The sequence below is a fragment of the Phoxinus phoxinus genome, assembly GCF_949152265.1.
Source record: "Phoxinus phoxinus genome assembly, chromosome: 10".
NCBI lineage: Eukaryota > Metazoa > Chordata > Actinopteri > Cypriniformes > Leuciscidae > Phoxinus > Phoxinus phoxinus.
In genome coordinates this window covers 27,437,768-27,461,107 of record NC_136885.1, presented here as the reverse complement: position 1 = coordinate 27,461,107, position 23,340 = coordinate 27,437,768, and the positions used below count along the sequence as shown (strand labels likewise).

The window sequence follows — 23,340 nt, the reverse complement described above, 5'->3', positions numbered from 1 at the left end:
ATATATATATATATATATTTATATATATATATATATATATATATACACACACACATATATATTCATAAACTTTTATGTTAGATAAAATTAATTCGACTTGACATCCATAAATATAATGTAACAATGAATTAAAATGTATTACAAATAATAATTAATAATTTTACTAAATAATAATGTTCATTTTGTTTTCCCTTAAAGAAATATTGAATAAATACAGTAAAATATTGATAATTGATTAATTGCCTGTATGCAATTAAATGTATATTAATAATAATATTATTATTAATAATAATACAATAATAATAATAATTGTCATATATAATAACAATAATATAAATTTTCTGTATTCCATTAAATCAATATTAAATAACATAATAATAATACTTGTTCTAACAATATTAATTTCCTGTATTCAACTAAATGTATATTAAATACAAGAATAATAATAATATATGCCCTAACAATAATATTAATTTCCTGTATTTGAATATATAATACATTTTTGGTTTTGTGTTTTTGTTTTAGATCTTGACATTTTACATAAATTTCAAATTGAAAACATTTTTATGTTTGATAATATAGGACAAGCAGCAGACCCCCAGTAAGCGGGTGTGGGAGGGCATCAGGAAGACCCACTCCCCACCATCATGGGTGCGTAAGGAGCTGGAGCCCCTACAGGCCTCTCCCCTGGAGATGCAAGCGGTGGAGTGGGAGAAGGCCAGTGCCACCATCCCTCTGGTGGGTCAAGAGATCATGGACCTGCAGACGGAGGTCTGAAAGACCAACAGAACATAAAGAGAAACAGAACAAACTCTACTCGCAGGGAAACAGGGATAAGGAGAGGGGAAGATAATTGAGCGAGAGTGCAGGCAAAAAAAAAGTATGCAAGAAAGACACTGAACGAGAGTGAAAGCAACATGGCTGTGCAATTTTTATTTGTGTTTTTTTCTTCTTTTTTTTTGTAATCCTGGAATGGCCTTTTCCTTAATGTCAAAGCGAATCATAACACTTTCGAAAATCCAGGTCTGAGCCTGTTGCTATGGTAATGAGCTGGCGCTACCAAGATCGGCTGAACTGGGCAAGTTAAGTAGTGACCCGGGATGTTACCATGGGAACATTGGGAATGACTGACTAAAAGGAAGGACTGGAGTTCAGGCTAAGAGCAGATGAGCCTTAGTGAGTGGCCTTCAATTTCTTACACCTCTGGATACATATTAGTGTTCATGTCTCATTCGAGAGCGTTATGAAAGAGAGAGAGAGCGAGACGTAGCGCTACAACTGCCCGACAGGAATCAGGTGTGCTACACGTCATTCAAAATCAAATTCTTGAGTATTCTTAGTATAATTATCATCGTTGTTGATCAGTGTGACACATGCGTACGCTTAGGGCACAAGAGGTGACGTGATTGCCCAAAGCCATCTGCATATGACTGTTAATCTGTCTCGAACGCCCTCCTGAGCCAGTACAGCCACAACTTAGCCACTGTGCTGCCCCATGCGCCGCATCCACCTGCGGATCCTTCGGAAGTCGGTCAATGGCGAAGTGACGTCGGCGTGGGATTCAGGTTGGAAGCAGGTCGAAGTCCAGTTGGTGGGTTCACGTTTTCATTCGCTTGATGTTTTCATCAGAATCACTGGAGCTGAGAGACCTGAAACAAACTGCTGTGTCTCCGAATATGTGCAGAATCAAGTTTGAAAGAGTAAACGGAGATGAATATGAATATATAAATACATATATTATAAATAGTCTTATATATGAAACTGCAGAGGGGTGTTATTCTCTGGCTGGATGTGGTCGCACACAGAGAAAGCACAAGACTCACTCCTCAGAGTCCTGTTGTACAGCATTGTAATTATTTCCAGAAGAGTTCTACAAAATGAATTTTAGCCTATAAATATCTTTCTTACTGTGCTTGGGGACTATTGTTATCATTATTATAGATATCATCGCGATTCTGAGATCCCCCACCCAACTCTCATCGGGTTACTGGACTATATGAGTGTTCTGTAACATCATGTAACAGTGTGTATTTCGATATCACTGACTGTCACTCCAGATGATACGTACTTGCCTGAATTCTCCACCATGAACTCCCTGCCTTTCCACACTTCCTTTTTTAATTTCACTGGGGTTTCTTTGTTATTGTACAGTTTTCAGAGCACAAAATGAATGTGTCATATTTCTAATAAAAAAAGTATATCTATATAATAAAGAGAAATATGTCATATTGGTGCTGCAAAACTTGTTGAATTTGCCCAGGCTGCTGTGTGATAGATAGATAGATAGATGGATGGATGGATGGATGGATGGATGGATGGATGGATGGATGGATGGATGGATGGATAGATGGATAGATGGACAGACAGAGATAGATGATATAAAGTCGGATGGATGGATGGATGGATGGACAGTCAGTAATATAGATGGATAGACAAGTCGGATGGATGGATGGATGGATAGATAGATAGATAGATAGATGGACAGACAGTAATATAGATAGATAGATGATATAAAGATAGATAGACAGATAAAATCGTCAGATAGATAGATAAGATCGACAGATGGACAGACATTTATATAGAAAGACAGATAAAGGATAGATATATTTTTTTTAAACTACAAATATTTAAAAAAAATTGCTAATTCAAAATAAATACAATAATATATAAATAATCCTAAAACAACACTGCACTGCATTTTCAAATGAGGAGCTCATAAATCCACCGATAAAGATTGAACTAATTGCAAATGCTGATGATAAATGTGTGTTATTATTCGATTAAAAGAATACATTAGGATTGGAGTCATGGGAATCTGGTGGGAGGGAAACTGTGGCCGAGCTGCAAATGAAGGATATTAATTTCATGTCAGCACAGAGCAGCCCAGTGTCCTGAACCTAATTATGTCAGCATTAGTTACTCAACACTTTTTTTTTTTATACATCACTGGTTGCAATAAAATGGAAAGAGTAATGTTATAGTAAATAGATCTGTAAAATGCCCGTTAATAGATCCACTGCTGCTACAACAACAAATAATATTTATGAATTATATATTAAATAAATTGTTGGCTAAATAAATAATAACACAGAGGAAAGTGACAAGAAGGAGAAAAAATATGATAACGGTTATAGGTTGCAGTAGTATAGGTAAAAGCAAAATGTGATAAATAGTAGCTATATAAAAAAATAACACTTGACAAACACTAGGCAGTTTTATTGGAAATTTAAGGTTTCGTAAGATTGCAATTGTGAACACAGAGAGTTATTTTTAAAGACAAGCTCCATGTGTACTGTACAGTGCTATGCATAAGTTTAGACACCCATGCTAAAGTTGACTAAAAAGAGGAATAAAAAATCATATTTTGGAAATTTAACTTAATGCCTTAATTAAAAAAAATAGGAAAAATCCAACCTTTAAGGACACAAATTTTCTTTGTGAATGAATAATGTATCGTAAATAAATAAATGTTCTTCCTTAACCCTCAGACGGTCTTCGGTCATTTATGACCGGAAAATTTTCTGTTTTGAATTTCTAAAAATCACAGCTTCATCGGAATGTTACGAAACTTGGTGACGTTTATGGCATCATGTATGTGAACACACAAAAAAATTGAGGTCATGATCCGAGCATGTTAAGTGGTCATAAAAAAAATAGTTACACTTGTGGTCTTTGGTCAAAAATGACCCCCATAGGAAATGAATGGGAAATTGACAAAAACACAAAAATTCACCAAAAAAAATTTTTTTACATTTTTTTTAAGTACACAGCATTAAAGGGGTGACACTCTAAAACATCTAGAGAAAAAAAAAAATAAATAAAAAAAAAATTAAAAAAAATTAAAAAAATAATTTTTCATATTTTTTTTAATTTTTTTTATATATATTAAAAAAATATATATTTATATTTATATTAAACATCATTATATCACTAAGCCATGATGACATATTAGGTGGATTGTGTGATTTCCACTCTAGGATAATTTTTCTAGGCTTTCTAACACAATGTTTAGGTTTGACTAATCATAATGCAAAAACTAACACTTTAAATCACTATTTCTAAAAAAAAAAATATATAAAACTTGATAAGAAATAGTTTTTGAGATTGTTTAAATATATATTCAAATCCAAAAAAAAAAAAAAAAAGTAAATGTGTCCATTAAACAGCTGGAGAAGTCACATGCCTCTCCATAGAGTGCTGTTTATGCCATCTAGTGGTTACAACATGGTTCTACGCTTTCTCTCCATACTCTCACCAGATGGCGCTAATCAGCTTCAACCATTTTTTTTTGAAGGCCTAGACTCTATATTAAACTAAAATACTGCATTAAAAAAAAAAAAAAAAAAAAAAAAAAAAAAATTAAAAAAATGTGTATTATTTTCAATGGCAAAAATAGACCATAAATATTGCATAAATATTAATAAATTCAATCAAATTCTCTCAAAATACAAAATTAAAAAGAAAAAATATTATAGAACAAAAATAAATTGCATTGGTTTTACTGGGATGGAGGAAATTGAATTTTTAGGTGTCCGGTCACTTCTGACCGGGAAGGCCCAGGAGGTGACTCCGAAACGAAGACCGTCTGAGGGTTAAAATACAGGTTGCATAAGTTTGGACACCCCTATGTTAAATTCCCATAGAGGCAGGCAGATTTGGTGATATGGTGAAGGGTATGTGATGATGTGAGGCTATTTTAATCCCAAAGGCCAAGGGAACTTTATCAGGATGCAGAGTATCCTGGATCCATATAGTAACTGGCCTTTAAAAATAAAAATCTGCCTGCCTCTATGGGAATTTAACATAGGGGTGTCCAAACTTATGCACCCTGTATTTTAAGGAAGAACATTTATTTATTTACGATACATTATTCATTCACAAAGAAAATTGGTGTCCTTAAAGGTTGGGTTTTTCCTATTTTTTTAAATTAAGGCATTAAGTTCAATTTCCAAAAGATGATTTTTTATTCCTCTTTTTAGTCAACTTTAGCATGGGTGTCTAAACTTATGCATAGCACTGTATATATGATTCGTGTAAACAAAATTAAACAACAAACCGAAGACATACTGTACATAGACGCAGCTGAGAGGAGAAATAACAGCGGAGGAATATCAAAGTAATAATTAAACGAACATAACCCCACTGGCTTTGTCTCATGGTGTGTGTTCATTTTTTATATTCAGTTCACTAATGCATAAGGACATCTGTTTTCAAAGTTTCCCATGTACTGGAGCGCTAATCATGACAAGTTCAGGCTGTTTAGACCAATAAACAAGTCCATGAAGCCTGTTTAATGCTCAGTTGCTACTGCTAAACAGATCTTTCAGACATTTATGAAGTGTATGCTATAAAAGAAAAAGGACCTTTAATAACCTGTGCAGCTGGAAAGCTTGTGAGATATACACTACAAACCGCCGGGTGACTGGAGAACATATTCTAATTAAACACCTTGAGCTAACGAAGCGTGTTAAGATGAGACCGAACAAACTGCTGGATGTTTATCTCATAGGGACATAAGAACACGTGTTCTGACAAATTACTGTATGCTGTGATAATTTGACCTCTGATTTGAACAGAACCTTATGGAATGGTTTGATTCCACCATCTAATTAAATAGGCACTAATGAGTTGCACTATATGTAAGTAAGCTTCAGGTTATTTAGTCAGAAGCGCCTGGTGGATACTTTGATTCTTGTAGTTTTTTTTTTTTTTTTTTTTGTAAATGTCAGCCATGCAAACTAGTCAATTCCGCAGCTTCCATGACATTTTTTCATAAACATCCAATAGGCCAACAGCATCAAAATATGATAATTCAAATGTATACAAACTAAATGTAAGTCTGGATTCATTTTTAAATAGCAGGGAGTGAAGCAATATGGAAAGTCTGACAATAGACTACAGCTTATCACCCATCCATCTGTCAGTCAGACAGACATTTTTCTGCAGATTTCTAGCGGGCATATTTGCCATTATTTTACTCCGGTGCTCCGTATAGTGTTTTCTGCAACATTGCTTTATTTGGGTTGACTTTTTGCACTAGCTTATTTTAAACAGTCCTGCAGTCAGGCAAATAGTTTTTTTTTAAAACCCATATCAATTTATGAGGTCATAAAATGCACTTGCCTTATAATTATAAAATATACATTTATAACATTTAGATGTCCCACCGCAGGACAATATTCCTCGTATACGTATAGTCCTGTGTCAAGATTTTGCTGAGTTAGACGCGTTCCTGGGTCAGCATATTTTGTTGATCCTACAAAAACATGTAACCCTATCCCTACCCCGAAACCTAACCCTACCCATAGCTTATAGATAGGTGAGACTAACCCTGGTTGTAAGCCTAATCTTGATATAAACTGTGAACTTATCCCTCAAATCTGATTAATTGATTGGAATGTTGTTCCAGGAACATGTTGCATTGGTGAAATCAGGTTGTGTGTGTCAACGTACTGAATAAAAAGAATATTTTGCAGTGTGCTGCAGACCATTAATTGTATATATATATATATATATATATATATATATATATATATATATATATATATATATATATATATATATATATATATATATATATATATATATATATATAAAATCTCAGCACATAGTAACATTAAGTCATAATATAACATCTAAATAGTCAAAATACTTTCTTTGAGGCTTTACAAGGCGTACGGTATGTGTGTGTTCCAGGGATGCGCTTTCATACGTGCCAGATGAGGCCTAATTAAATGTAATCTGGATTCAATTATATGGAAATCACACTCTCAGTATTTCAGCAATGCAATTTTGCTCCATATGTGTTTGTTCATCAGGTAAAATTGACAATATTGCTTGGAAAGCACTCGCTCCTGTCATTCTCATTAGTTCTCATCTGATGCAGCTCCGTCAATAAATCTATGCAAATTTCTATTGCACCTTTCAATAAAAACAGCAAAAGGGATTAAAAAAAAATAACAATATAAGTTTAAGTCTAATAATTAGCATTATAAAAAGTAAAAAAAAAAAAAAAAAGGTATATGTACACTGCCGTTCAAAGGTTTGGGGTCAGTTATTTATGTATTTGTTTATATTTGTAATATAAGAAATTTAGACTTTTATTTTTTATTCATTTTATTCAAGGATGCATTAAATTGTTCAAAAGTGACAGTAAATAAATGTATAATTTACAAATGATTTCAAATAAATGCTGTCCTGATCACGGTTTCCACCAAAATATGAATAAGCACAACTCTTTTCAACATTGAAAATAAGATGTTTCTTGAGCACTAAATCATCATATTAAATTATTTCTGAAGGATCATGTGACACTGAAGACTGGAGTAATGATGCTGAAAATACAGCTTTGTCATCACAGGAATAAATTGCATTTTAAAATATATTAAAATAGAAAGCAGTTACTTTTAATTGTAATAATATCTCACAACATTGCTGTACTGTATTTTTCTTCAAATGAATGAAGCCTTGGTGTTGAGCATAATAACAGACTTCTTTCAAAAACATAAAAAAATCTTACCAATATCAAAATTTTGTCCTGGACTTTGGAACCAAAAGTGACCAACATCATGCAACATTTCTAAAATAATGAAGGCAATTACTGCACTAAATAGCTTTAAGGCAAGATTTGGAATGTGGTTTGAACCCGATGAGGAGCTTATGTTCAAACGACCAAACTGAATCACTTTCCTCAACAACATTAAAAAACAAAATTAGATTCTTGCCATGGTAAATGATGTAATAACAGTCTCAAATGTACTATTTTCAAATGCTCTGTTTATATCCAACCTAACTGTTGATACTTTTTCTAGGGAACATTGCCAACTTATCACATTTAAAGCCTCGGATTATGTCAGGATGACTTCTAAGAGAGGCGTTTAGAAGCCTGTCAATAGTCCAGAATAGCACCCTTGGGGTGTTCTGGTTCTCAGAGACCAATTTGGCGAAATGAGCGTACCAGCCGGATCTAATTGCATTATTAAAAATAGATAGGTGCTGTCTGAAGGTATCAAAATTGACTTGCAGCTTCATCTTCCTCTATTTATATGCAGCTCTTTAGCAGTTTTATACTGCTGCTGATATTTTAATTCATTTGTTTCGAGAGTTTGTAAGCAGAAAGCTGGAGAAGGAATATGTTCCCTTTCAAAGTGGAACTTCAACACCATTTCAGTGTGATAGACCTTATTCAGAGCAGTGCCATGACAGGTATGAAATCAATGCTGTGAGGAAAAGACTTATCGTGTTTTCAATGGCATCAGCTGTTAAAAACTGCATGCCGCTCCTAGATCACTTATAATTTTCCACAGCTCATGTGTCTGGTGTTGTTGTTTTTTTTTTTTGTCTACTTAAAAATCAAAGATTACCTTGTTGTGAATATAGCTCAATACACGGGTTTCTGTGCAACGTCATCACGTAGATGCGCGCGCATCTAAGAGGCAGAAAGCAACAGTCTTTACGGCTATATCTAGCAGAAGCAGAGATGACGCGGAGCTGTTGTGCTGTAAACTAACCTAAATGCATAGGGTATGTCATGTTTTTATGATTCGCAAACTTAGTTGGACAATTTCATACTAGTCAACTAACTAACTCTTTTACATAATGTTATATTAATATGCAAATGAAACACAAGCAAACAGATTCAACTCTGAAATTGCAGTTTATTATTGAGTCAACAAGAATGTACAAACAATGCGAAATCTACGTTAATTACAATGTTCTTTTACAGAACTCGGCATAACATATAGCGGTCTTGCCTCTTGGATGTGCGCGCATCCGGTATTGTTTGTATACAAGAAACCTATGTATAGAAAGGCTTGTAACAATTTTCATTTTGTAAAATACATATATACATTTTTCCCCTTCTCAGGGAACCAAAGATGTTCCCTTTCAAAGTGAAAAAAGTTTTGCGATACTTCAGGCGTCAACACCATAAATAGCCTAGGCCTATTTATTTTATAAAATGCAAAATTTAATCGGCTGTCGGATTTGGTGTAGGATTTACTCTTAAACAACTTTAACTCAGAAATTGCTTGTAAATTTCACAAAAAAAACTACAAAGAAATGGCAAACATTGAATTAAATGTTTAATTGTAGAAAGACTAAAATAACATTTTCTTATGAAACATACTCCAATTATCATATTTTTCAGTGTATGAGAGGAAATTCACCTATGTGATCCATTAAAGACGAGTACTGCACAACACATTCATGCAGGTTATGGGGATTTTGCATCCTCATTGATTCTTGTTTGTTTAAGAGTCTCCAAATGCTTTCCAATGGGAGAAAAAAAAAACGAGAGCTTTCAAAAGCAATTTTTAAGAATTTCACCCTTGGGATTTCTCCCTCTGTCCCACTCAGCGTTTTGGTCTGTGCTTACTGACCTCCCTCCAGCCTCCTGGTCCACCCTGGTGGTAAATGTGTCTCGAATCCATCTGCTGTGACAACCACTGACAGGCCCTGATTTAAAGCCTGTCAGTCTCACTCTCAGACACTGAGGTCTGCCAGAGACGCCCGGCCACGGCCCATCCAAACTGATCTGTTTCTGCTTCTGTCAGTGATTAATGTTTCCCTATTTTTAACACCTTCCTCAGAAAACACACGCTCACATTCATTCATGCACGTTCATTGACAGATGGGGATACAGACTCGCATGCAACTCTACAGACTCATTCGTACTTTACACATACGGCTGCAATAAAAGCCTAAGTGAAGAATTATGTACTGAAATCAGCGACTTCTCTTTTCTGATGACGTGTTTTCGGCACGGAGGCGGGAAAACCTGTCACTAACGTGACATCACAATTAGCAAACCAGAATGATCCAATCAATTCCTGATGGACAAATCCAAGCCCCACCCTACGATTTTTCGAGAAGCTGTTTCACTCGTATATACGTCACAATAGGAACTATTGCAACTTTCACTGTACGTCACAAAAGGGAAGAACAGACTATCACAACTTCCATTTCATAGGACAGTGGCTGCGTCTGAAGTATATTTATATTTGAATATTTATATTTATATTAATTATTATATTGTATATTTATATAAGTATATTTGAATAAGTAATTACTTTGTGACTGCTAAAAAATTATGTTCCATAAGCCCCTTTCACACAGTGCGTTGATCCCGGGAAATTGCCGCAAAATTGCCAGAGTGCCTTCTGTGTGAACACAAACACGTCCCGGGATTGATGCCGGGATCGATCCCGGGTTGGGGACCTAGTAACATTGCCGGGATCAGTCCCGGAATGCGCCCTGTGTGAACACAAACACGTCCCGGGATTGATGCCGGGATCGATCCCGGGTTGGGGACCTAGTAACATTGCCGGGATCAGTCCCGGAATGCGCCCTGTGTGAACAAAAGCCAGGATCAATGCCGTAAGGGGTGTGTCGTAGTGATTCCACATGTGGCATCGCGTAACTCTGTTGCTCTAGAAGAAAGTTTGTGTCCGTCATCAACAAAGAAAGAACGAAAAAATATCTGCAAACTGGAATGAAGCAGAGACCAGGAGCTCCTTACTATCCGCTGAAGCTGAGATCCTTCGCTAGCTTTGTGGAACGGTACGCGTTAGTGTACATGTTTTCGACGCGTACGTTAAACGTCTCATCCTGACGTCATGTGTCTTTATACCGGATCTTACCGGGATGTGTGTGAACACACTCACAGATCCCGGAAAATCACTGGCAGTGTGAATGAACCAAAATCAAACGATCCCGGGACAAATCCCGGGTCACATTATCCGCGTATTTTCCGGAATCTCTGTGTGAAAGGGGCTATATACTGTAGTATGTGTGTGTCATTCAGACATAGGCCTACTGTACATTTGGCATTTTGTCATTCTCCTTTGACCAACCAGCGTCAGTTGTGTCTGAAGTATTAGGTCACCCAGGTACTTTTTGCCAACTCTTGTGAATTCGGACATACCTTTTTTTTGTCACATACTGTTTTTCGTCTACTGTATAGTAGGGAATATGCACTTTTGGATGAAGACAGTGTCTTGCGGACCTTTAACTGTCCGTGTATGGATCGGATAGTCTTGGTTGTACAGCAGCAAAGAAAAAAACAGATCTAATAGATGGTAAAATCAACTTCAGCATAAACTTCAACAATAAACATAAATTTCAACATGATGTCCAATTGCATCAGCAATAACTTCTAATGAATATTGTTGCTTGCATAATTGGAAAAGCTATTAAAAATAAATGAACAACAATTCTTAGTGTGCATAGCGGTATTAGTCAAACATCAGTCACCTTTTCAAGGTATACAATAGCTGAGATATGAGCATCTAAAATGGACAATTATACTTTTAAATATTTATATTTTAGAAGAAAAGTGTCTTATTATTTTAGAAAATTAATGATTTATTTTAGACAAATTAATTAAAAGAAATTAAAGAAAAAATATATATATTTTTGCATGTTTCACTCACTAATGATAATCTGCCCCTGTAATCACAAGTTGTCAAACTGCAGTGAGTTGTATGTATATGTATATTTTTCGAGTTTTGAAAAAATGTAGGCGTCACGGCTGGGCTGGGGATGAAGATGAGGTGAGGTTTGCAGCGTACTTAAAGTCGACATGAAATCAAAATGGACCCTATTTACGTTGTTACCGCATATTACTAATCTTGTGGTGAACAATTAATCTGTACAAGTTAATACACAGAAAAAAAATAGTTTGCCGTGGTAATCTTTGAAAAGTTACTTCCGTTCTGGAATGGCGTTCCTTTTCTGATGACGTCAGTTTGACGGCTTGGGTTGAAAACGCTTAACCACTCCCCTCAAACCGTCTGCTATGAGCCGAGATGGAGAGGAGGAGCGCTAAAGTAAAACCCTGCCCTCTGTTCAATATTCCGTTTCACTTGGAAATACGTCACAACACTGTAAAAAAGTCGCTTGCAACTTCCGGTTCAGGCGGACTTTAAACAAAAGAGGGTAATCCAGACAACGAACAAATTAAACTGAGGGCATTACACAGGAACTCAATTATGTTTTATTAACAAAGTTCAGGAGGAGCACGTTCAGAAAATCAACCCAATCAGCAAGAGTGGAGGTATATATTTATTTTTGTGAGAGACCAACCCGATCCCACGGCAATTCGTATGTATTTTACGAGGTGGCTCACTCGTACCATTTTTGCTAAATCATACATATTTTACGTGTTGCCCACAATTCGTATGAATTAGTAATCACCTACCCCTGACCCCACCCCACCCTATACCCATCACTGGGGTTTAGACAAATCATACGAATTCGTACAAGTGAGGTCGTACGTATTCGTACGAATTAGCCACCTCGTACTCACTCGTACGAATACGTTTGAATTGGTCGTGAGATAGCGTTGGAGAGACCGCAAAGTGTCTTGGGGGAATGAAAAGTTTTGCGAGAGAATGGAAAATATTTTTCCTCCCATACCATTTTTCTTCCACCACCATGTCCCTTTAGGGGCTCCGTAGCTTTAGGCTACATCAATAAAGGTCATGAAAAATTATATTCAGTCGCACATGAAATTCTTTTTACATTAAATAAAGCACATAATCTGCACCAGCGATTATCATTGTCATACTTTGCATGTTGTTCCAGCCCAAATGCAGCTTCCATCGATGTTCCCTCGTTTTCACTGTGCATTGTGGGACTTTTCCGGAGCGATCGTGTCCATGCACTGGAAATATTCTGCGACTGAGACTCCCTGATCAGTGCCTTGAGACACACTCTGCATCCGAAATCACGTACTGTAGGTACTACATTTGAACTTACTTTGTGACCATTAAAAAAAAGTATTTTCTAGATAGTATGAATATTGGTAGTATGAATGAAATTCAGATGTACAACATCCACCATGTTGTTATCACTTGATACCAGTGTCAGTTGCGTCACTTCACTGCCATTCATAAATCCTCTCAAGTGGCCTAATGGGATATTAAAGTGTCCATCGAATGCGCACTTCCGAATCTCGGTCAGAACAGATGTAGTAGGTCATCTGGGGACTTTCTGCCTATACTGTTTTTAGAATACTACAGTATGTATTTAGACATACTACTCTTTTGGCGTACTGTTTTTCGCATACTTTAAAGTAGGGATGTTCGATTTCAAACTCAGCAACACCCTTCGAAAATCTACCTGAAATAATAGCATTGTCACATTTTGAGTTTGCAAACAGGAAATGATGAATGACAAACTAAAAGTCCTTGAAATGAAACAGAAAACACAGCATATCGTGATAGTAGAGGCATGTTTTTCCAATGAGCAACTTTCTGCAGTTTCTGCTTAAATCCCTGTGAACCGGAAGTTGCAACCGACTACTTCAGTGTTGCGACTTATTTCCAAGTGAAACAGAATATTGAATAGAGGGCAGGGCTTTATTTTAGCACACCTCTTCTCCATACCTCGCTCATAGCAGACTACAGTGGATATTCAACCCAAGCCGTCAAACTGACGTCATCAGAAAAGGAACGCCAATCCAGAGCAAAAGCAAATTTTCAGATTCTGTTAATATCTGAAATCAGTTAATAATACATTTAAATAATATGATCTCAGTCTAAATAGATATTATTGTTTTGTAGGCTAATGCATGTAGCCCAGTGCTGTCAAACATGTTTGAGACTTGAAATTGATTTTGATTGTTTACGAGTTTATGAGTTGTTTAGTGTTTTATGGTCAGCTTTCATCTTAGATGTATACCCTTATCTTACACCTTGCCGTCTGAGCCTGAGTGAGACATGATTCGTTCATTAGAGACTCACAATATAGATCTAGGGTAGCCTATGGCCAGAGCTCTAGCTATGAAAATTCAATGTGCATTCAAAATTTGCAATATACAGCACTCTCCTTCCGAGGCAACATTTATGATCAGCTTACACTAACTCCACAAAATCAAAATCAAATGCACTGCATGAGCAGTCAATTACTAATAATGACGTCTCTACCTTCCCGAGGTGTTCGAATAATGCCGTCACTAAAGGTACAAATGGATGCCGTTGCGAGGGATCACTTCAGAGCGCGCAATCTGCCAGAAAAGCTTTCATGCTAATGAAGGAGAGTGGAGCAGTGGCGTTCACTCACTGTAGAAATGAGTCACATGGCTGCGGTCGGGCTAGAACAGCCAGGCTCTGGCGGTAATGAGGAGCAGCAGAGCCAGCCTATTCCCCGTACATTTTGTTTCCGTCAAAGCCCAATTTCTACCTGGAGAAAGGGAGCCAACTTAAAAGGGACTTCATAAAGATATGACGATATCCATTACCGCACCCTGTTAGTCAACAGAGCGGAGATGTGGCCAATAATCAGCAACGCATGTCTGTGAAAGGCTGTTTACACGGGGAGCAGGGGTCATCCTTATTGCTTTTAGAAATGAACGTGGGCGTTGTTTTAAAAATATGAGGGTTGAAACGTAATCTTTGAGGGTACATTTTTCATCTTTTGTTCTGAGTTTTTCATTTCCTGTAAAAGACAATATCCTGTCCAAAGGGCAATTATTCAACCGCCAGCATGTCCGCTTATAGCATTCAACACACATAGATGTAAGGCAAATTACCATCTGATGCATTTTAGAAAAGATGTCTAAATCTGGAATATGACACAGAAATGATTATGTATTCATACAATAGTATTATTTATAGTTTCAAACATATTTATGATGCCCCAAGGGCTTGGAGATAAATTCTGGAGAGAACTTTATACCTGAAGAGAAACCATCAAAGGGCAGTTTTAGGTGAGTGGCTATAATTGAGTTCATTTTATCATAATTAGCTACTACTTTTTTTTTGGAACAAGAACACCATATACCAGTTTTTAAAGCACAAGCGACATGAAGTAAATTGCATTTGCGCACACTTTGTAGCCTATTTAATGGTTAATAATTTCTGTAGACTGATATAAATCTTAATGATTGCAATTGAATTGACTGGAACTGACATTCATTTTAATAAATACATATAGAACTTTTCATCTCAACAATTAAGTTCAGGGTGAGGAAACTGTTGATAATATTTACTACAAGTACAAACTACGAACATTAGCTCTGAATATAGTGGTGCAGGTATGACATCAGAACCTAGAATTCGCCGTTGGATCCTTCGAGATTTTCCTTTGGATTTAATATAGGGTTTTTCGATTTATGTGTAAAGCCTGTGGTAAACTATAGTTTTTGTTCTACAACCTAAGTACACACACCCATACCGAAAACACAAATTTTGAAGCAGTTATGTTCACTTTTTGAAAACGTACATTTTTAATATGTAACTATAAGACAAATTGGGGTGTGAGTGTGTGCAGTGCATGTTGTAGAACAAAACTTCAAAGTATTGATTAAAATTGTGTAAAAATTGTGTTTAATACAGGCTTTATTTTACTCATAAAAATAAAAAATACATTATAAAACACCATCGGAAAATCTCGATGGAACCAGCGGCGAATTAGACTTCCGGGTTCTGACATCATACCTGCCCCATTCTTTTGGTCAGAGTCAAACAGATTGTCAAACCAATATATATATATATATATATATATATATATATATATATATATATATATATATATATATATATATATATATTAGCAAATCAGTTTGTCTATGGATATTAAAACCCAAGATAAAGTATTTGCATATACAAAAATTATACCTTTTTATTATACAAAAATGACAATCAATCTAGGCAAGGCTTCACCAATGCATTCTAGAAGGCTTTAACAAATTAGTTTGCATGTTTTTCTCTTTTGGGTGTACATAAAATTACTGTCATCACTGTACGCATTAAAGATTTATCCTTGCCGAGTCAGATAAAGACATTTATCAGATCACAACAGACATTTTAATTGCATTTTAAATGCATTGATAGAGGGTGGCAATCTATCAGAGAAATGACGTAAAGCAACGCTATAACAGTGCGGGGAATAACATGGGAAGATACATTTGCTGTGTCCATTTACCCACAGACAGCCATTTTTATTGTGTTCTGTCAGATTCCTTGTACTTTCCATCTCACATGGTGAGACAGGCTTAAAAGGGCCTTTCAATGAAAATATCAGGCTGGGCGATGCACTGCCTCTGTATTTAGGATATATTGAGGCAGTGTAGGGATGTTTTATTGGCATGCTCACTCTTTGCTCTCTGTAAAAGTCCTTTTTATTGTTCTACCTTCATCCTCGATTTTTTTCTTTCCTTCTTCTTCCTTAAAGGGATAGTTCACCCAAAAATAAAAATCATTTACTCACCCTCAAGTCAAACCTGTATGGATTTCTTTCTTCTGCTGAACAACGCAAAAGAAGATATTTTGAAGAATATCGTTGGTAACCAAACAGTTGATGGACCCCATTGACTTCCATTGTGTTTTTTCCCAACAAAATAAGAGGACCATCTTATAAAATTAAAGCTTTTTATTATTTAAGTTTATCTTTTATCATGTATATAATTGTTATTATTATATATTTTTTATCGTTAATTATTAAGCTAAATGCATATATAATTGATATTATATTGTATAATTAAAATCATTAAATCATTAAATCAAATTAAATCATTAATTTTTAACTCATTGTAAAACAATAATAAATAATTTATATGCTAAATCTGACTTTTTGATTCCCTTGGAAAATTATCACTGTGCAAACACACACACACACACACACACACACACACACACACACACACACACACACACACACACACACACACACACACACACACTTATTTTAAAGATTTTTTTTTTGCAAAGACTCAAAACCCCCATACAGAGATCATCTGTCCTCTGTGATACCTCTGTGCTTTTAAACCTCCCTGCTGGGATCACACTCCTGAATGATTTTATCTAGCTCAAAATGGGCGAAATTTCACATCAACGGCTCATTGTATAACCATTATCTTTATGCCCATCAACTCAAAGAATGCAAAACACTTCCCACTAGTTCATTTAACTTCTTCCGTACTCTCAGAGTTGTCTGGTGGGCTAAGAATGGTGTTTTGACAGCGCTGCTGAAAGATAAGTGTGTTTTGGCATGCTCTTCATCAGAGGAAGGTCTCCGGCTGACGCTGAGGGTGAATTACAGTCATGGGGGTGGAACTGATGTTCTTGCGTAAAGCTGGTGTCAGTGAGTGGCATTGCAGCTTGGTGTTTTCTACAGCTCCGTCATTAAAGCTGTTTAATCACCACAGCACCTCCCACTCAACAGATGGCTACTGTTCAGGAAATCACGTTATTTCCAAGAATAACAGTAGGCTGACGCTGCTCCTGCATTACGTTATCTCGATCAACTTTTATGGAGAAACTTACTAATTACACAAGACAAAGGAAATAGAGAGACATTGACCCACTCTAAAAAAATGCTGGGTTGTTTCAACCCAATTTTGGGTCAAATATGGACAAACCCAGCCGTTGGGTTACATTTTTTAATTAGATTTTTAACACAACGTTTGGGTTTGTCCATATTTGACCCAAAATTGGGTTAAAACAACCCAGCATTTTTTAGAGTGTACACTCAAGTTGTATGGCTGAGACAATCATTATTTATTTACATATTTTTATTCAAAGCAAAAGCAGCAGAGGCACGCTGGGATCTTAGCAAATCTCAGCCTTACAAAGGTTTGAACCTGCAACCTTCATCTTGGCAGCCAGAATCCTTAAAGGAATGGTTCACAAAAAAATAAATCAAGTAATAACTTACGTTTGATCTATTTATCACACAAAGCGATCATGTGGCTTCAGATGACATGTAGACTAGTTCTGTGATTATTTTATGGTAGGTTATGGAGCTTGACGCTGACAGCACAGGTTCTCATTCGCTTTCATTATACTGAGAATAGTGGTTATAATTTTCTTCAGAATTTTATCTTCTGTGTGAGTAGGTCGGTTTGAAGCAACATGAGGGTTAAAAATGGATCGAATTTTGGGTTACAAATGCATTTTGGAGTAGGAAAGGAGCAAAACATTTTTTATCACCATGTTGAGCCCTAGTGGTTTTAACTGATCATTTAGGATTATTGGAGTATGTATCATTTAGGAGTATGTGTCTACATGTCTACAAACCTTCATTAGAGTGCTAGCAGACTGGTAGGGTTACACTCTAAAAAAAAGTTGTTCTTCAGTGGTTATTCAGTGGTTCTTTGCAGTTCTTGGTGCTATATAGCACCACTGCCATTTTAAGAACCTGTTAAGCCCAGTTTGGTTCTTCAGTGGTTCTTTGTTGTTCTATGTTGGAGGACCATTACAATAATCCAATTTAGCATGGTTTCTATCTTTGCACACACATAAGAATATGTCATGAACCTTTGTAAGCTGCTGATAAACTGATTTTTTCCCATTATGTCAAAGTGAGTTTGTCTTTAATATCAATTGCATTGTAATTCGGGTCCTTAATACAGGAGATTCTCTTTCAGAGTATGTGATGAGGGATCTCAGACTAGGATGGACTGAATAAGTGGAATAATTATATCGACAAAGTGTTGAAGAGACCATGCAGGGGGGACATGGCAGGCGAAAAGTGTTTCTACTGCTCAATACATAGAGTCTCTCTCACAAACAAAGAGGACACATTACTGCCAGCTGAATTCTGTGTATTGGACACATAGTCAATCTTTGAAATCCCCTTACTTAGAGTAAATCTCGTAAATGACCCAGCTGCCTTGGGGTTTTTTTCTCTCTCTTTTTTTATGGGTGTCTCCTGCACAGTGTATATATACAGCCTATAAAGCACTCTCTAAAAAATGCAGGGTTGTCTTAACCCAACTTTGGGTCAAATATGGACAAACCCAGCCGTTGGGTTTGTTCATATTTGACCCAAAATTGGGTTAAGACAACCCAGCATTTTTTAGAGTGCACATTTCAATACAACCTAGGTTACCCAAAGTGCTTCAAAGACTTAAAGACAAACAATTAATGTTTAAATTCGATGCGGAAACGGACCGGCAGCCATTTGAGAGAAGATAAAATAGTAGTAATATGATCACGCTTTCGAGTGCCTGTCAGCAATCTCGCAGCCGCATTTTGAACTGTCTTTAGACGGGCTAGGGCTTTCTGGTTAACTCCCACATAGAGTGTTACAGAAGCCAGATGTGAAAAAATACTAGCATGTCTCTAGGTCTCTGAAAGAAAGCAAAGGCTTCAACTTTGCTAAAAGTCTCAAATAAAAAAAAAACATGATTTGACCAAAGAATTTATTTGCTTGTCAAATTTAAGTTCTGAGTCAAACAATACCCCTAAATTAAAAGATTGAGGAAGGTTAAAATGTCCCATATCTCACTTCACACCTGTTGGTTTGATGCGAGTTGGCGAATCTCACAAAATCTGTCATGAATATTTTACAACAAAATCAGAATGAGAAAAAAATGAGAAATTATCTTTTCCTCATACACTACAAAGCCTATTTAAAGACCAATCCATTTCAGGAAATTTGTTTGGTTCTGTGTTTTGTTTTGTTTTTTGTTGTTCTGTACCAAGTGGCAACCTTCCTGTCTCTTGAAACCAACAGCCTGTGGCTAACTCTGGTACAATGCATCAAATGGTAACATTTATGTTGAAAATTGTACATGGTCCCTAATAAAGAAAAAGAAAAAGAAAAGAAAAAAAAACATGGAAGTGACTTAAACTGCAATTCATCGACTGGCCGCTAGACACAAGCTGCAAACGAGAGTCAATCCCTTACCCCCCCCTTATAGTACGCTTATTATCCTGATTAAATTTATGACTTCACGTCTGTGAGCCTTACGCACAGCTGCGTGTGGCCGCTCCAATTTACCTTCAATGAAATCTGTCAAAACGCGTCAAAAGAGCCAATGCACTACGCAGAGCAGGGTCATAAACTGAACTGACTCGTGACGTCCGTGACATTGTTTTGTCCTCATAAATGCGATATTTTTTTATTCATATTTCCTTTTTTAATTCAGAATATTCACAAATGAGTTAGATTCAGATTCAGTATATATATATATATATTGACCCCTAGAGGGAGGGACCCCCCCCCCCCCCCCCCCGCCCCTGTTCCAACGTCTATGCGCCCAAGTAGCAGATCGCCTTCAGCAGATTTTTTTTTTATAAAATATTCAAAAACCACTTGCACATTATCCTAAGGGTTCCCAAGGATTTGTAAATCCAGAGAAATATCTGTTTTAAATAATGCCTCGTTCCTCGTGGCATCGATATAATATTGGCGCTTTCCTCGGTTTCCGCTTGTAAAAACCATGGATATAATACATAGAAACCTCATTAGCGCCCGTTTCATGGGCCTCTATAGTAAGCCAATGAGGGATCTATATGTTTATGATACAATTATTTCTCGCACGCCGCTGTTGTGTCGTTCAGTCATCATGGTTCACGATTATTGATTGGCGAGTAGGCCTACAGAAAAAAAGAGAAAAAAAGACGTAGACGTCGATAAACTGAGGCAAGAAGGCTTTGGGACAAACGGAGAAATAAAAAACAAGGATATTGGTGTGGCGTATTCGAGATGGAGAGAGCTTCGAGACAAACTTGGACTTGATCTGTCAACAACTCCGCTCTCGCAGATGTTTTAATAGACAGGTAAGCAAATATCTATTTTTTATTGTAGCTTCAAATGCAGTTATATTGCACTTTGTTTGTACTTCAGTAACGCTTTTATCATGTCTGTGACCAATGGCAGTGAAATTAAACACACTATGTGACGTGTTTCACAAAAATATTTAGCCATCTAGCTACTTGCAAATACTGTGGGTTGTTCAAATTTACTTACTGCGATTGTTTTAAACGTGCAAAACTGGGCAGCATTAACTAGCAATAAATAATTTCACAAATAGTCACATTAGTAACTGGCTAATATTACATTTCACATTCCTTGCAGCTAATTCATCACAATGACATGAAATAGTGTGATCAAACGTATAGCTACGTTTGACAAAACTAATTTATTAGCTGATATAGGCCTATAGCTAATTTATTTGATTCATGAATTCCATACATCTCTGGATGGTGCAAAACGACATCTCCCATCGTCCCACTCACTTTCAATGGTCATCAAGCTTTTGTCTTTGTTATTGTTTTGAAGATGCGACCTCTGGCAGTGAAAAAATTACAGATTGTGATAATGTCATACGGCCATGGTCTTTTTGCCTCTCAGACATCGCGTAAGGTCACGGCGCTCAGCGTTAAATGCAAATGGGTCTGTGAGTGCAATTGACCTATCAGCACTACTCAAAAAATAACCTCTCCTTGTACGACACTGTATATTTCACTGGGACTTGCAGAATGGTGCCAGAAGAAAAATATTCGTGTTGGAACATAGCGTCCGGACGATTATACGCCAAAGCTGTTGCAGCAACAAGGCCTATGACAAAAAATATCTCAGGATTCCGTGACTTGATCAGAATTATATGAAGTTTGCGTCTCAGACTATGTGTTTATTATTGTTTATAGACATGAATGCAAGTGAACAGAACTGACAGGCATGCAGTCCAATTGATTAGAGACAGTCTATGACAGGTGAGAGGGAAATGCCATGGCTGAAGAAGGAAGACAAATGCACAGTGAGTTCGATTCTCTGTGAAGAGCCCCAGCCAGACCAATGAAGAGGCGTATTGATCAAGTCTATTGTCTGCAACCATCTTAGTAGGATCAATCATTTCTTATTCAGCCAACCTGAAAAGAAAGACTTTTCAGCATTGTAGAGCATTATAGGTGTATTCACAATGTCCTGTTCCAAAGAAAGGCAACTGAACTATACTTCCTAAGATACTTATTTTATAAAAGACAAAACAAATTATAAGGCAGTATCACATGTATCATGGAAAAAGCAATAACAAAATGCATTGTAAAGAGCTCAAAGTAAAGAAAAATCCAAGATGGGAGCAAAATAAATGTTACCTAATAATATTTTGTTTTATCTAGAAATGTATATAGAAATAGATGTAAATATTGTCGATGGTAATTTATTTAATTATCCCAAAATAAAATAAAAATCTTTTGTTTTTTTCAGCGTTCAACTTTTTGGTTTTATTGTAGTTTTTGTCCAACTCCATTGACTTGTATTGACTGTGGTGCTACCGAAACCGAAAATTCTCAGGCCAGCAACATGTGTCTAAATTTTAATCTTAACCGTTCTATTTCATCAGAAACGATCTGAAAACAGGGCTTTAAGTGTAAAATACCGAACTTGTGCTTTAAAGAATCATTAACTAAAAAAAAGTTGTTTCAGGGTTTAGTTAGGCTACCCGTTAAGCTGGCTGTTTTTAACACATTTATTGTTTATTGAATTATCATTTTTGTTTGTGTATTTTTTTTATATAATTTTTTTTTTTTTTTTTTTGTAAATAATAAATCTGCTCCATAGCAGATTACAAGTGATCAAGGGTTTAGTGTGTTTCCTTAAAACACATTTCAAGGGTTCCGCCAGTAGTGGGCACTCGTGCAACAACGTACAACGACGTACATCCGAGGTAACGAGATGGACTCGCGGAGGGAAGTTAGCGAGGGAAGGGCATAAAAAATTGGACTTAAACACAGCCTGGCAGATCAACGTACTACTACATTTCTCTCTGATACGGTAGGGAATTAAATTAAATTGATTTTGACTGTGACAAGATGATTGACAGGGCAGTCTAAACGGTGACAGGATGCACGTAACTAAAGCGACAGAGCAGTCTGTTAAAGACGCAATTATGACAAATGAGTATATCCCAAAGCTTGCCTACTATTCTGCTACACAATCAAAAGTATGTACTTTTTCTTCACAAAAACAGTAGGCTACATACTTTTAAGGCATAGTAAAACTAGGCAAATTGGGACGCAGCATGAGTTTTTATTGAGAACTGAAACTTGTATTTCACCATGGCAACCATGATGGTTTAGTCACAGAGTCAAATAACTGCACCGACTCACAATTCTCTCTGGATCATTCTTTATTCTGCATCATAAGAGCTGTTTTGCATTGGTTCAGTTTTCAGTAACCTGTGAGTCACATTGGCAATAAGAGGTTAGGCATTCTTTAGTACCCTCAGCAGTCTCCTCTTCAGAACATTTCCATACGTGAGAGGTGTTCACAATATGTGCCCCTATCATCATGGTGCTCAACATCTGAAATAATGTGGTCGTGAATGCCTCTTAGTCAGGCTTTCCACACAACCCACACTGAGGTCACCCCACATTCCTTTCTTATCTTCTGCTTTACTGCTTTACACCAGGCTTAAGCTTCCCGGTCCCTCCCTCTGTGTTACAGTTTATTACAGTAGACTGTCCTCAAGGGCTAGGCTATTATTCAACAGGCATCATCTGTTAAAAAATATGTAGTTAGTTTGGAGGAAAAAAAAATGTCTGGATTTTTTAAAGGGGTGGTTGATTGTGATTTCACTTTTCTAACGTTATACTCAAACAGCAACAT

General features: G+C 36.5%; 1 protein-coding gene across 1 annotated transcript in view; it reads left to right on the top strand.

Annotated features, from left to right (window-relative positions):
* adgrb1a (adhesion G protein-coupled receptor B1a) overlaps positions 1-2,220 on the top strand; it is an 89,422-nt gene extending 87,202 nt beyond the window's left edge. The window contains exon 32 of the mRNA XM_079625064.1: positions 583-2,220. Within this exon, the coding sequence (XP_079481190.1) occupies positions 583-777 (195 nt within the window). The 3' untranslated portion in view covers positions 778-2,220. The remainder of the gene's footprint in view (positions 1-582) is intronic.
* Positions 2,221-23,340: the final 21,120 nt, after the last annotated feature.